We start from the raw sequence: 15,283 nt of genomic DNA on the forward strand, positions 1-15,283 counted from the left end.
ACATAGATGAACATGATATGTTGGGGAAAGAGTCAACAGGGCTTTTAAAAAGCAAAATCACACCACACCAATCAGAATTCTTTGAGGGGGTCAACAAACATGGACAGGGGTGATCCAGTGGATACAGCATACCTGGATTTTCAGAAAGCCTTTGACAAGATCCCCTATCAAAGGCTCCTAAGTCAGTCATGGGATGAGAGTATCTTCCCTCTTATGGATTGGTAACTAATTAAAAGATAGGAAACAAAGCTCAGAAATAAATGGTCAGTTTTCATATTGGAGATATGTAGATAGCAAGGTCCCTCAAGGATTTGTACTGGACCAGTGATGTTCAACAGATTCATAAATGAGCTAGGAGTAAAAAGTAAGATGGCAAAGTTTGCAGATGATACAACATTACTCCAAAGCAGACTGTGAAGAGATACAAAGGGATCTCACAACTGGGTGACTGGGCAAGAAAATGGCAGATGAAATTCAGTGTTGATAAATGCAAAGTAATATCTATTGGAAAGCATAATCCCCAACTAAACATACAAAATTATGTGGTACTGTATAAATTAGCTGTAACCACTCAAGAAAGATCTTGGAATCATCATGGATAGTTCTGTGAAAACATCTGCTCAATGTGCATCAGAGGTCAAAAACAGTTAAAGTGTTAGGAATCATTAGGAAAGTGATAGAAACTAAGACAAAATATAATACCACTATATAAATCCATAAGACATCCACACCTTGAATACTGAGTGCAATTCTGGTCCCACCATCTGAAAAAATATATATTTGAATTGGGAAAAGTACAGAGAAGGGAAACAAAAATGATTAGGGACTGTTCAGTTTACAAAAGACAACTAAGGGAGGGTATGACAGAGGTCTATAAAATCAAGAATGGTGTGGAGAAAGCGAGTAAAGAAGTGTAACACATAAGCTAGATAGGTTTCAGAGTAGCAGCCGTGTTAGTCTGTATTTGCAAAAAGAAAAGGAGTACTTGTGGCACCTGAGAGATGTTAGTCTCTAAGGTGCCACAAGTACTCCTTTTCTTTTTACATAAGCTAGAGATCACCCAATTCAATTAATAAGCAACAGTTTTAAAACAAAGAAAAGGAAGTACTTCTTCACACAAAGCACAGTCAACTTCCAGAATTCATTGCCAGGGGATGGTGTGAAGGCCAAAAGTACAAGTGGGTTCAAAAAAAAAAAAAAAAAAAATGAGGTAAATTCCTAGAGAATAGGCTCCACGATGGCTTTTAGCCAAGATGGTCAGGGACACAACCCCATGAAGGACTCTGGCTGTCCTTAAACCTCTGACTGCCTGAAGCTGGGACTGGAGGGCAGGGGATGGATCACCTGGTAATTGCCCTATGTGGTCGATTTCCTTTGAAGCACCTGCCACTGGCCGCCCTGTGAAGCCAGGACACAGGGCTAGATGGACCATTGGTCTGACCAGGTGGGTCGTCCTGAGGCTCTGCCAGCTCTCTCCTCCCCAGCCAGCCCTAGGAAAGCAGATACCCTGCAGCTCACCTCCCTCCCGCTGTCAGGGCTGGGCAGCCTCACGCACATGGCCAACGTGAGCGTGACAGGAGAACCAGGTGGCTCCCCAGAGCCGCAGTGAGGACCCGTGCGGCCCTCCCCGCCCCGGGAGCCTAGGAGACTGGCAGCCCCTCAGCTCGTACCAGGGCCCGTGGGGCACCCGGCGCCTCAGGCCACGTCCCATCTGGGCCTCCACACCTAGCCCCGGAATCTCCGCGAGGCCGAGTCCCGCTCAGGCCAAGGAGCAGGGCTGCCCTGCCGCCCCGCGGGGTCCCCCCTGTGCCAGGCGGCCAGCCACCGCCCGGCGGGTCCGAGCGGCAGCGAAGCCGGGAGGGGCGCGTCCCTTTTGCCCGATCACGGCGCAGGGAGCCCCAAGCCGGGCCAGGCTCCGCGCCGCACGCTGGCCCCGGGCCACCCCAGGCAGGGACCGGTCCCAGCTCCACGCCTCCCCTCGGGCGGCCGCGCTAAGACCCCCGCGCCCGCCTCCCGGCGTGGAGCCCCGGCCCGGCAGCCCCTCCGCTCCGCGCCCGGCTCCCCCGGCCCCACACCTGGGTCTGGGCCTCGAGCAGGCCCCGCACGTATCCGTTCCGCAGCGCCCCATGTCCCGTCAGGCTGCAGCCGTTGGCGCGGGAGCCCGGTTCCCCAAGGCCCTGCTCCGGTCGCTCCATCCTGCCGGCTTGGTCCGGCCGCTTGGGGTCCCCCACCACCCCCGCCTGGCCGCGGAAGCCCCGCCCGACCTGACTGCCAATCACACGTGTTCGCGTCACCCGGGGGGCGGGGCCCGCGCTCAAATACATCTGCGCTTCGGTGAGACAGGGGCCGAGGGGGCGTGGCCAAAGGGAGCGCGGCCTAACCACAAGACCGCGTACTAAGGGGGGGGGGAATCAGGAAGAGGGGCGGGGCCATCGAAAGGCCATATCCTATCACAGGGCAAAAAAATCCAGGCCAGGCGAGGCCCAGGGGAGGAGCTGACCAATTTCCCGGCATAGAACCACAGAGGGCGAAGGGAAGAGCATGAGCTATCCAATCGCAGGACAGAGAATCGGGGGTGGGCGGGATCTAAAGGTAGGCCCTGGCCAATGACAGGATAGAAGAGCCGGTCTGGGGATGGGCTCTAGCCAGTGACGGGAGGGGTGGGTTCGATGAAGGAGAGCCGCCTAGAGCCCTGCGTAGGGCTGTGCCAGGGCTTCTGGTCTGTCCCTGTCTGGGCCCCCTCATGGCCGGCCCCTGGGTGACTCCACCGCTGGCTCCTATGTGAGCTTGATGGAGAAATTACTGGGTAAAATTATCTGGCTTGTGTTGTGCCGGGGATCATGAGCCTAATGGTCCTTTGTGACCTTGAAATCTTTGAATTATTTAGGGGGGCTGGAGCTTATTCCGCAGGAGGTATAACTCAGCCCCCACCCAGCTGGAGGAATGATCCAGTGGGTGAGAACCCCTGCAAGCAGCAACCCAGCAGAAATTAAGGCATTGGGAGTTAAAATTGTACATAACGTTATGCGTGTGCTTAAATACTTTGCTGAATCGATGCCCATATCAGGCATGGATGATAACTTGTTGAAACCTGGCTGTAGATGTGTTTGAAAACAGTTTCAAACTTGGTTACAAGCTTTAGCATAAACAAGATCTTGTAGTTGAGGGTAGGAAATATATATGGCAAATTAAAGAGTACAGAAATATGGTATCTATTCTGGGAATAAATCTAATCATCCAGTTAGAAGTTGGGTTACCAAGCCTCACATAGGAATTACTCCATAGAAAAGGTGATCTGCAAAAAGTCAGCATTTGTGCTCACCCTTTACTGCTTGATGCATAATGAAAATATGAAAAGGGGTGTCCAAAGTTTGGGAAGTGTCTTTTGGGGTTTTTTTTATTTGTTTGATTTTACATTAGCGTTTGACTTTTGAATTTTTGCTGGAGGACACACTGGAGAATGTGTGGGAAAAGGATGTCTTAACAGGCTAAAATCTGAGCTGTAACTTTCATGTCCTTAGTTGAAAGGGGAAGGGACATGCTATTTAAAAATGTTTTGGCCAGATTCTGCTCTCAGTCACAGTGATGTAAATCTAGAGTAACTCCATGGAAGGCAATCAAGTTATTCCAAGTTTACACAAAGGAATTGAGACCAGAATCTATGTCCTTGGTATTTTCTTTAAGTTGTTAGTGCTGTAGCCAATGGTTACTCTGCCTTAGTTTCCCTTCTTGGACTCATCACTCCACATCATAATCCAAAAGATAATTAAAACACTGCCCTTCTGGGGCCCACTTTATTTAGTCCTTTCACACATTGGCCCTTCAGCCTTCACAGAGCTGGGTCACTGTTCAATCTCTTTCTCTTTTTAATCCGGAATTTGGCGCTCCAGGTCCCAACCCCAGGTCAGTATCTCTCACTTAAGTAGAGAGTCCCCAGCCTTCCTTCCCAACAGCTAGGTCACAGTTCCTTTACTCTGCAGGCCATTCCCATATAAGAAGGCTGATTAGGTCACCTGATCCACTAATCACCTAACCTTCATTTTCTCCACTGGGGGAGGTAACTGACGCTTGTCATAGTTGGACTGAGGCACATCTCTCCTTAAGAGGCACCATACTGTGACATGAATAATAATTAATTTAATTCATGTATTTATTTGCAATACCATAGTGCCAGGAGCCCACTCATGGACCAGGCCCCTTTGTTATAGGTGTTGTACAAATACAGAACAAAAGTTTAATTCAAACTCCTGACAAACAATGGGAGGGGGGGGGACAACTCCTTCTGTGAAAGAGCCAACATTTTCAGCCCTCCAGGGTGGACTGGGAAAGCTACAGATCTAGTTTTAGCCTATTTGTGATGTTGCAAGCCCATGCCATTTCTCCAGTGTGTATCCTAAGCAGATAGGGAACTGGGGCCTTTAGACTAGATATTTCTGGGTCAGACACCTTTTGCTGTAAAAAACAGCATTAGGGTCCTTGAACCAGTTTACATTAGTCTAGTAATGTTGTCCCAGCTGCTTCAAAGTGGCTGCAGTGTGAACAGTGTGGGTAGGCATTTACCAATGTATGATCTGCAAAATGGCATGAAATAAATGTAGTTAGCTTAAACATGGTCTTTGTCTCTGTGATTGTCACTCTTCTCTTTACAGGGTGGAGCCTTCTGTGAACCATTACATTAGGGTGCCACCATGGAATTCTTCAATTACCCACCCCCTCCCTGATGTTTATAGTTACAAACTATATGTTTCATAGTAGCAGCCGTGTTAGTCTGTATTCGCAAAAAGAAAAGGAGTACTTGTGGCACCTTAGAGACTAACACAATTATTTGAGCATAAGCTTTTGTGAGCTACAGCTCACTTAAATAAAGCTTGCAGGGATTGCAAGTGTGACTTCTCCATACCCCCTAACTATAAAGCATCCCCATTGCCCTATATTCTGTTTGATTTGGGAAGGGGTGTTATGGTTGGTATAACTGCAGGCTCATGAGCAGCTAAAAATCCTTGCTGTGTGGCGCCCAGCTTACTGTTGAGCTCCCTCCCAAACCCTGACTGTCTACCGCTAAAGCCTGTATGAAGCAGCCTGGGGAAAGCTCTGATTGCACCTAGTTTCTATATGCAGTGAGAATGTGCCTTAGGCTAAGGTGGGGTGGATTGTTGTGGCACACCTCCCTCCGTTTACCTGAGCAGAAAGCCAAACGAAGATCGGTGATACAGCAAGGAAGAAGATCACAGCCACAAATTTGTTCAGCAATTGGCCCCCACCTGGAGGCTTTGTTTGGATAAAGACCTGAAAAGTTGCTTAGAATGCAGGGAGGGGAGAGAATACAGCCCCTTTCTCAGCCACTCTCCAGAGCGGGAGAGTCCAATCAACAGCAGAGAAGCAAAAAAGGAAATGAATGGGAAGTTGAATGAAGAAGAAAGTGAGGAGTGTGTGTGTAAAAAGAAAAGGAGTACTTGTGGCACCTTAGAGACTAACAAATTTATTAGAGCATAAGCTTTCGTGAGCTACAGCTCACTTCACCGGATGCATTTGGTGGAAAAAACAGAGCTGACATGGGCCAGCCATAGGTGTTTCATTTCACTGAAGTGGTGACAGACTCTTGAGTGAGACAGTGTGTGGGAGACAGAGTCTCTGTGTGTACCTGTACTCTGGCTAGAGAAGCATTACAAGATACAGCTCTGTGGGCTGTCCACGCTATAATGAGAAAACCACTAAATAGGTACAAACCTGTCATGAAACTACTACTAAACCTGTTTGACAGCATAAACCTACCCATTCCACTCTATGGGAGTAAAGTCAGGTGTTACTTCCACAGCCTGCTGTATCAGTGATGACAAATCCCTACATCTTAGTTTGCAAATAGCTACAATAGGATACAAGAAATGGAAACAGGAAACAACAGCTGTAGAGCAGAACTAAGGCACTTTACCCTCTTCATCAACATACATAAAAGAATAATAGACTTCCAGGGACATTTCAGCCTAAGTAGCACATGCCCACCTCATTCACTGCAAAACTTTAGAGGAGCAAAATTAATCCAAAACAAAATCCAGGGCTATCTAGCACCCCTTCCAGGCCTCAACAGTGCTAACCTCCTGATCGATGGAGCAAACAATTTCACCTCAAACTGAATGATGGTCAAGACATTAGACCCACACCTAGAAAACCAATATGAGTCATCAGAAAGAACAGACCATAAGTAACAAGCTAGACTGCTACAGCTCTCTGTGCAGAACTGTCATTCCAACAGATATCTCAGCACAGTGATTTGTGCAAAATTAAGGCAGACTTTTCTCAAATACAGACTCAGGGACCACAAAGTAGAGATATAAAATTGAGAGACAAAGCATAAAGCAAGACAGAACCAATTGTGCATCCAAAGGGACAGAGGAGAACTTGTAGCAGACAGAACTTTTGTTTCAGTGTCCAAAATACACACAGCTGTGAGAAAGATATGTCCTCAGATTTTAAAGATTGACCAAGGAGGATGAGGAAAATAAACCTTTTTGATGAGAAAAAGGAGAGAGATGGTAGAGATGGCATTGTGCTATGTGTGGAAACAGAATGAAACGTCAAAGACATTCTGAATCCCCCAGGGCAAATTGCATGATCTACCTCTGACAGATACCTGAGGATCTGCCTCTTCCTTACATTTTGGCAACACTTCCATAACTTGTTATACTACTAAGAATTAGAGAGAGCATGGATCAGAGAGTGAGATCTGTCCCCAAGGGAAAAGATGGGGAAAACAAGGGAAAAGATGCTGCAATTTCAAGAAAGTATAAACTGCACTCTCACATCCCATCAAATCCACCTGAATCTACCAGGTGAGCAACAATGTGTGGGAGTGATAGTTTCAGTGAGGATAGTAATTCAAATACCACTGTGATGGGTGCATGCTGGAGGAGGTAGATACACCTTGTTAAACAATACCCAGATTCTTTCCTGGTGGTTTAGTAGTAAACTTTGTAACAGAAGAGAGCTGCATTTCTGCTCCTCATAGGGCAGATCTCCACCCCAGACAGGAAAGAGTTAAAGAGCTCCTTTGGGCACAGGTTTCAGAGTAGCAGCCGTGTTAGTCTGTATTCGCAAAAAGAAAAGGAGTACTTGTGGCACCTTAGAGACTAACAAATTTATTAGAGCATAAGCCTTTGGGCACAATCAGCCTCAACCCAGTGTGTCTGTGACCTTGTCAAGCTTAGAGATGGGTGGGTCCTTACAAGGGAGGATGAGGCTTCCTACTTAGCATAGGATAGCACTTTGAAGGGATAGGATTGCTATTGAGAACTCCCTGGTCCCAGGAGTTGCTGAGTTAGGAAGTGACAAGAGAGGGCTTCCTTCCCCCCGCCCACTCTTTCTTTCTGTTTCTTTGGTTTCCTGCTTTTTGTTAGCTATGGAAGCAGACTTTGTTTTGATGACTTTAACTGGCCCCCCACAAGGGGGTGAATGCCTTGAACAGCACTGCTGGAAGAGTGTGCCCTGGATTCCCAAACTGGAGGAGCACACACACTCCCTCCCTATGAGGGGTATGGCTTTTGACACTGCTTCAGAGCAGACCCTCTACTTTCTCCGTTTTTCTCTACAGTGAGCACTCCAGGTGTCTGCCAGACTCCAAGCAGGTTTTATTTCACTTTGTCTATGAAAAAATTTATGCTGAAAATAACTACAAGGCTATAAAGTCACTGATCTCTGACCCCAATTTTCATCTCTTCACTTGCAATGAAGCCCTGTCTGTCTTCTGGTAGGTGCATACTCAATTTTAATGGCTCTCGGTAGGCAAAACCTTTTGGAGCTAGGATTTGTGAACACAATGAGCCGTTTGCTTTTTCCACATCCCCTCAAAAAAAAAAAAATCTTCTAGGTACTCCCAGAAAACTTTTATGTGGGGAGTAGGGTTGTGATTAGAGGAACAGGAAGCCTAGGGGTACAGTGGGTGCTGACTTGTGTTTATTTACTTGTCTGATGGCGTGTTTTGCAGTATTTCTCAATGACTGGTCCCAGAGATCTAACACTTTACAAAGGCAGCAAGCCAGTCTCTGGTATCAAAAGGCGAGAAACACTGTGTTAGAGCAAAAAGAAAAGGAGTACTTGTGGCACCTTAGAGACTAACAAATTTTACTGAAGGTAAAAAAATCCATTACAATCTACATACCACACAGACTATGCTGACAGCTTGTGCCACACACTCTCAAAGAAACTGCGGAACCACATGATCAACATCCTCTACAGCAAACAGGGAAAGATTAAGAATGAGCTCTCAAAACTGGATACTCTCATAAAGAACCAACCTTCCACACAAACTTCCTTGTGGCTGGACTTTACAAAAACTAGACAAGCCATTTACAACACACACTTTGCTTCTCTACAAAAGAAAAAGGACACTAAGCTATCTAAACTACTATATGCCACAAGGGGCCACAACAATGGTTCCCGTAACCCACCCAGCAATATTGTTAATCTATCCAACTATACTCTTAGCCCAGCAGAAGAAAATTTGTTAGTCTCTAAGGTGCCACAAGTACTCCTTTTCTTTTTGCGAATACAGACTAACACGGCTGCTACTCTGAAACCTGTGTTAGAGCAGGTTTCAGAGTAGCAGCCGTGTTAGTCTGTATTCGCAAAAAGAAAAGGAGTACTTGTGGCACCTTAGAGACTAACAAATTTATTAGAGCATAAGCTTTCGTGAGCTACAGCTCACTTCACTGCATTTGATGCATCCCATGAAGTGAGCTGTAGCTCACGAAAGCTTATGCTCTAATAAATTTGTTAGTCTCTAAGGTGCCACAAGTACTCCTTTTCTTTTTGTGTTAGAGCAGTGGTTCTCAATGAGGGATACACAGACCCCCTGGGGCTATGTCAACTCATCTAGAGCAGCAGTTCTCAACCAGGATGTCACAACCCTCAGGAGGTCACAGGACAGGTTTAGGGGGTTGCAAGTGCAAAGCTGGCATTAAGGCATGGTAAGCAGGGCAATTCGGAGGAAGCCTCATGAAGCTAAGTTACATGCTTCAGCCCTGGGAGGCAGGGCTCTCATGTCAGACTCCTGAAAGGGGTACAGTAGTCTGGAAAGATTGAAAACCAGTGTTTGAGGACACAGGTGTTTTTGGGGGCCTGGTCTATGCTGCAGTGCCCCCTGCCAGGCAGCGGCATTGCCTAACCCATAGCATCTGTTCTCCCAGAAGTCTTTTGAAGCATACAGAGGAGGCCAGTATCATACAAAAAAAAAAAAAAAAAAGTGTACTTGTGGTACCTTAAATACTAATATTTATTTGAGCATAAGCTTTTGTGAGCTACAGCTCACTTCATTGGATGCATTTGGTGGAAAATACAGTGGGGAGATTTATATACACACCATTTATATCTCCCCACTGTATTTTCCACTGCATGCATCCAATGAAAGGAGCTGTAGCTCACGAAAGCTTATGGTCAAATAAATTTGTTAATCTCTAAGGTGCCACAAGTACTCCTGTTCTTTCTCTTATGGAAACTGTTGTGTGGATTTCACTTAGCAAACCAACACTTGATTCTAATATTTTGGTTCATTCCATTTCTGGGTAAGATTATAGTAAGACCACTCTCTGACTACGTAGTTGTGTCAAAAGCTCCTTGCTCATCTGCATACAGACCTGGGTATGAGACAGAAGCGGCACAGACAGCAATGGTAGATGATTTCCTCTTGATAATGGATGAAGATCGATCAGGAGCCCTTTATGATATCATTGACCATGAGGAGCAGCTGGCAAAAGGAGGAGATGGTACAGATCCTAGGTGGCTCCATTCTTGTCTTGTGGAGCAATTACAGAGAAAGCTGTGGGGCAATTGATCCTCCTCCTAAAGAGCACTGTCTTGTGGCATTCTGCAGGGTTCCATTTTGTTTCTAGTCCTGTTCTAGCCTATGAGGCTATTAGGAGAGTTAGCGAGGAGGCATGACTTAAGGGGCTTTCAATATGCTAATTATACCCATTGTTATATCACCTTTCATCCAATCCAGCCAGTGGTGTTGAACACCAAGCCCAATATTTGGGCGAGATTGCATGGATGAGAACTAGCTATCTGAAGCTCAATCCAGATAAGAGTGAATTGAGGCTGGTAAAATGGGAGAAGCACCTAGAAGATATGGCAAGCCTGATATCTTTTCCTGTGATTGAGGAGGTTTGCCTGCTTGGGGTCACAATGTGGGAATGCGGTTTGATTCCCATCTGCTTTTGGACGATTGCATCACAGCATTGTCCAGGAATACTTTCATCATCTGTGCCAAGACAGATTGTGACCATGTCTGTCTGCTACTGACCTTGCTACTGTGATACCTGCCTTTGTCACCCCAAGACTAAATGGGCACTCTTAATGGGGCCTTATATCGATTGAGAAATTTAAACAGATATTCAATATGGCAGCCCTCTTGTTAAGTGGTGCCTTTTTATGGCAGTATACCAGTGCCTAGTGATTTGTACTGGCAGCTTGTTGGTTTCTGGGTGGAGTTGAAGATGTTGGTTTGACCCTAAAGCCCTGAATGGTTTGAGACCTTCCTTCTTGAGACTGCCTGTGTCCCCAGGCTGCAGCTGGGATTATGATTTCTCAACTGGGTGTGTGCTGGTTAATAGAATATGGACACTTTCACTTCTAGATCACCAGTTCCCAGCCAGCCATAGATCTGGAAAGGGACCTGGTTCAGAGGTATCTGGGAATGGGATACTGAGACTTTCATCTCTACGACACAAGCTCCAATATTGCCCCAGGTTGGGGACAGTGGATGGATCAAGGAACCACTAGGAGAAAAGATTCCTTGGTTCGGTTCCTGACATTGATACCTTAAACGCTACTTAATTAAAAACAGGTTAGCTAACATGTTTTACACCTCCATCCCATCTCTTTTTCTGCTCTAGATATTTCTAGAAAAGGGCAAGGGGCGATCATGTTCTCAGTCACTAAGAGGATGGGGGCCATTAAAAATTTTAAATAGTGAGAATAGACTACTGGGTATTTTTCCTTTAGGTTTTCAGTTCAAAGCCAGCCCAGGTCAGTAGTGGCTTATTACCATTTGGTAGTTGCCTGGTGTCTCTGCTCTGTGAAAGGTGTTTGGTAGATCTCAGGTCACTTCTAATGATCAGATAACCACATTTGGTCCATTTGTCAGAAAGACCAATGGGCCATGGGACTGAACTCTCTCATCCCTAGCAGGAGATGTCCATCCAGGTCAGGACTGAGGCACATTGGCAAAGACTACTGTGATATGAGATGCAGAATATGATACTTCATCATCTCATGTAATTTGTGGATTCAGACTATGGAAAGTTGGCCTGTCTCATGAAATGCTCACTGGAGGAAATAAACATAGAAACTCCTTGACTTTCTTTTCATTTAGAGTAGGGTAAATCAGGAGTAACTCAACTGCAGTAATTGGTGTAAAACTGGTGGAAGTAAAAGGAGAATCAGGATTTTTATCCTCAGAGCCACACATAGACCCTGCAAAAGATGTGGCCTAGAGCCACCGAAAGAACTAGGTATACATAGCTTGGCTAAAAGACAACTAACACCACTTAATACATTTTCAAACAAGCACCTTTATGCTTTCTCTCATGCTGCCTGTGACACATGGCTAGAAAGGGTTAAACAACCTGCAAAATAAATAACCCTCAAAAGACATGTGCGGAGATAATGTTTGTGTTTTTGTGTATTTACATATGTATGAGTAGGGTCTACAATGTTATAAACAGTCCCTGCCTATGCTGTATTCTGATAACTCAGAGGTCAAAAGAACATCCTATTTAAATGAATTGTAAACACGGGATAGCTCTGTATTCATCTCTCTTTGAAATGTATAGCAAATAATCTGTGAATGGTGGAGGAATAAGCAAATTGCCTTATGTTAATTCTATAGCTAAATACCGGTGATGGACCTCCTTCAAAGTCATGCTAATTACCTTTTGAACTCCCAACTTGTCAAAAGACATGAAATTGTATAAAAGATCCTTGGGTCCTGATTCTGTCATCTCATATCTACTTAGGCTTCATCAGGGGAAGTTTGAGTCACAAGACTGAGGTCCCAGTTATGCTGGTACACTTTGATTATGATATTTGGATGTTTGACTATAACCTATGAACTATTTCTGAAAGAACTCTTTACAATGACAAAGCTCACCATCTATGCTATGAATCTGAACCTCAGTGAATTGAACTCATGTCTGTATGTATATTGATCTTCTAACCATACTCTCTCTCTGTTGTTTTTTAATAAATTTTAGTTTAGTTAATAAAAATTGGCTGTAACGTGTATTTGGGAATGATCTGAAACATTAGTTAACCTGGGAGGTAATGTGTCCAATCCTTTGGGATTGGTAGAACCTTTTGTTTTTATATATTGAAATAAGATTTATAGACATTTTCATCATATTTGATGTGGGTACCTGGATGGAGGCCTGAGGCTGGATCACTTTAAGGGAACTGTGTTGTTTGGACTTCTGAGTAACCAGTAAGGTAATAAAGAAGCTGTTTTATGCTGGCTTGGTAAATCTAAGTAGTGGAATATCCACCAGCTTTATGGGGATGGTCTGCCCCATTCTTTGCAGTTCACCCTAAATGAGTGATCATAGCTGGCCCCCATTGGGACCCTGCTCACACTTGGGAGAAACTCCTTGTAAATGCCCACAAAACTAACTCATTATCCACCTCCAAGTCCCTCCTTAAAACTCTCCTTTGCTGTGATGTCTACAAATAACATGACAACTGTTAGGCACCTCGTGTGCTGAGACCACAGTCTATCATGCTGACTATTATTGTCTTCTTACACTCCCACATCAATCTGTCTTTACCAGGGCCGGTGTAACCACTAGGTGAACTAGGTGGCCACCTAGGGCGCCAAGATTTGGGGGTGCCAAAAAGTGGTGCCCCCAATTTTTTTTGTACACTATTGCTGGAAAACGAATGAATAAAGAAAAGAGAAACGTCGTTGAACTTGCATTTTAACTTGTTGTTCTCTCGTACATTACAGCTATAGCCTAGGCCAGCTCTGCGTTGTGGGCACAAGTGTACTGCTTCGCTACAGTAAAAAGTGGCAGTGACCTCGTTTTTCTCGTCGCACGCAGCCGTTACCCGTTCTGACAGGCTGCTTATAATGCTAAGTTTACTAGTTTTTGGAGGTTGTTGACTGAGGCTAATTATTTTTGTTGAGTTGTTGCAGATCTAAGACTCTGGCAATTGCTGCTGCATCATTTCTCTAATACTTTGTGTCAGTTGTGTATGTATGTTAAGTATTTCAGTGCATATGTTTATCATGTGCGAATATGCGTGTGGAGGTTGTTGAAATTTGTAATATTGATGTTGTCAGTTGTTGTATGACGGAGTATCCGCCATTCTAATTTTATAAATTTTATTAATAACAATAATTGGATATTCTAAAGGTAGAATAAAATGTAGTAGATTTTGATATATAGGGGGGTGCAAGGTGGAAGTTTTGTCTAGGGCGCAATATATCCTTGCACCAGCCCTGAATCCATCTTCTACTTAGTGTCCCTGCCCAAAGAGTATACAATCTTTCTGTTCTGTGTTCATACATGCCACTGTCAAGATGCTGGTCTCAAGCACCAGTCTCAAACCCAGGCCCACTAGGTTTTCAGGAAGCAGCCTCACCTGTTGCACCACATATGCAGTAGAGCACTAGGAAATTCATGGATGTGGATGGGCCTGCAGCTTCCAGGTTTCCACAAACTGTTTCCTGATTGGCCACATGCTCTTGACCCTTCTTGGCTGGTGACTATACCTATAAATTTCCTGTTGCCTTTCTGGCCTTGTCTGAGAAACATGCCACTGCCTGATAGTTTCCACCTGGACCTGCTTGACCTGACTTAGCTGCCTTGCTGTACTTTTCCCCTTGGGTTGGATCTCCTAGTGATTGGACCCCTTATGTGAACTTTGACCACTGATCTGGACTGTCCTTTGACCTGTTTGACACCTGGGCATTACAGCTTAGCACAATGGGCTCCTGATCAATGACTGGGGCTCCTAGGAACTACTGCAATACAAATAATAATTAAAAATAAGATGCACGTCTGCAATCATTGAGGAAAGGAGAGGAATTTTTCTAGGTGGTTCATTGAAATGTAACCAGCAATCATAAGATGGCCACAGACTGGATGTTAAATGCTTTCCAGGGTTGTGAGGCACCTTGCCACCACCCCAGCCTTAGTGTGACAAAATCTTTGTCTGTGCCTGCTGCCGTTCAGCTCTCTCAAACCACCAGTCTCTGGCAACACAAGAAGTACCTTCAGGCCTCTGCAGGCCTCACTCTCTGTTTAGGTTAGCAGTATGGTGTACACCAACTTCCAAGTCCTCCAAGCATCCCTCTGGAGTGCTCAGCCCCTGCTCCTCTGAATGCTCACAAGCTCCTTGATCAGAGACTAACAAATTTATTTGAGCATAAGCTTTTGTGAGTTACAGCTCACTTCATCCAATGAAGTGAGCTGTAGCTCACAAAAGCTTACGGTCAAATAAATTTGTTAAGTCTCTAAGGTGCCACAAGTACTCCTGTTCTTTTTGCGGATACAGGCTAACACGGCTGCTACTCTGAAACCTATCCTTGATCAGAGGTTCTCAAACTGGGGTGTGTGGAATGTATTTGTGTGGGGGCGGGGCAGGAAAAGATTTGAGGGAAAAAAACTTACAGCACACGTTCAGATCTGGGCAGCCAGAGAGCAGTGGAGAAGTAAGGGTTGAAAGGTACCCTTACTTCTGTGCTGCTGCTCTCCGCGGCGCTGCCTTCAGAGCTGAATGCCTGGCCAGCACCCACTGCTCTCTGCTCTGCCTTCAGAGCTGGGTGGCTGGAGAGTGGCCGCTCCCTGCCAGGCACCTACTGTGTGTGTGTGAAAGAAGGGGGGCATGATCTAATAAGTTTGAGAACCACAGTCCTTGATCTACTATTCCCAAAAGAATAGTACACAGCAGCTCGTGAAGATCTCTATTTAACATGCTGCATTTATAGTGAAAACAGATTCAAGTGATAGAAAGTAAAAATACTGGAAACATAATATGCTTTCTAGAGCCTATGTTTAATTAACAAAATAGCTTGACCCAAGTCCTTTTTGCAGCTTTTTCACCCACTTTGGCTGAAATCTATAAGATCAAGCCTAGTGGTGGCTTGTTTTCACAGATTGAAGGAATGAGGGTATACCTCTGTAGCCCTTAGTTATACCCCTAAAAGTTTATTGTTCTTACCTGTAAACAGAGCTCTCTCCTGCTGGTTCACTGCTTCCCGTAAATTTTCCCTCTTTGAAGATTTCAAAATTAGCAG

At 45.1% G+C, this 15,283-nt stretch overlaps 1 protein-coding gene and 1 long non-coding RNA gene across 2 annotated transcripts in view; one reads left to right on the forward strand and one right to left on the reverse strand.

Annotated features, from left to right (window-relative positions):
- SPTLC2 (serine palmitoyltransferase long chain base subunit 2) overlaps positions 1-2,363 on the reverse strand; it is a 127,167-nt gene extending 124,804 nt beyond the window's left edge. Inside the window, exon 1 of the mRNA XM_038406514.2 lies at positions 2,076-2,363. Coding sequence (XP_038262442.2) covers positions 2,076-2,324 — 249 coding nt within the window. The 5' untranslated portion in view covers positions 2,325-2,363. The remainder of the gene's footprint in view (positions 1-2,075) is intronic.
- Positions 2,291-5,932, forward strand: LOC122460534. Its single transcript, XR_006281901.1, has 4 exons — positions 2,291-2,392; positions 4,650-4,743; positions 4,837-5,449; positions 5,546-5,932. It is a non-coding gene; the product is annotated as an uncharacterized LOC122460534 (long non-coding RNA).
- The last annotated feature ends 9,351 nt before the right edge of the window (positions 5,933-15,283 follow it).

This window comes from Dermochelys coriacea, chromosome 6 (genome assembly GCF_009764565.3).
Source record: "Dermochelys coriacea isolate rDerCor1 chromosome 6, rDerCor1.pri.v4, whole genome shotgun sequence".
Classification (NCBI taxonomy): domain Eukaryota; kingdom Metazoa; phylum Chordata; order Testudines; family Dermochelyidae; genus Dermochelys; species Dermochelys coriacea.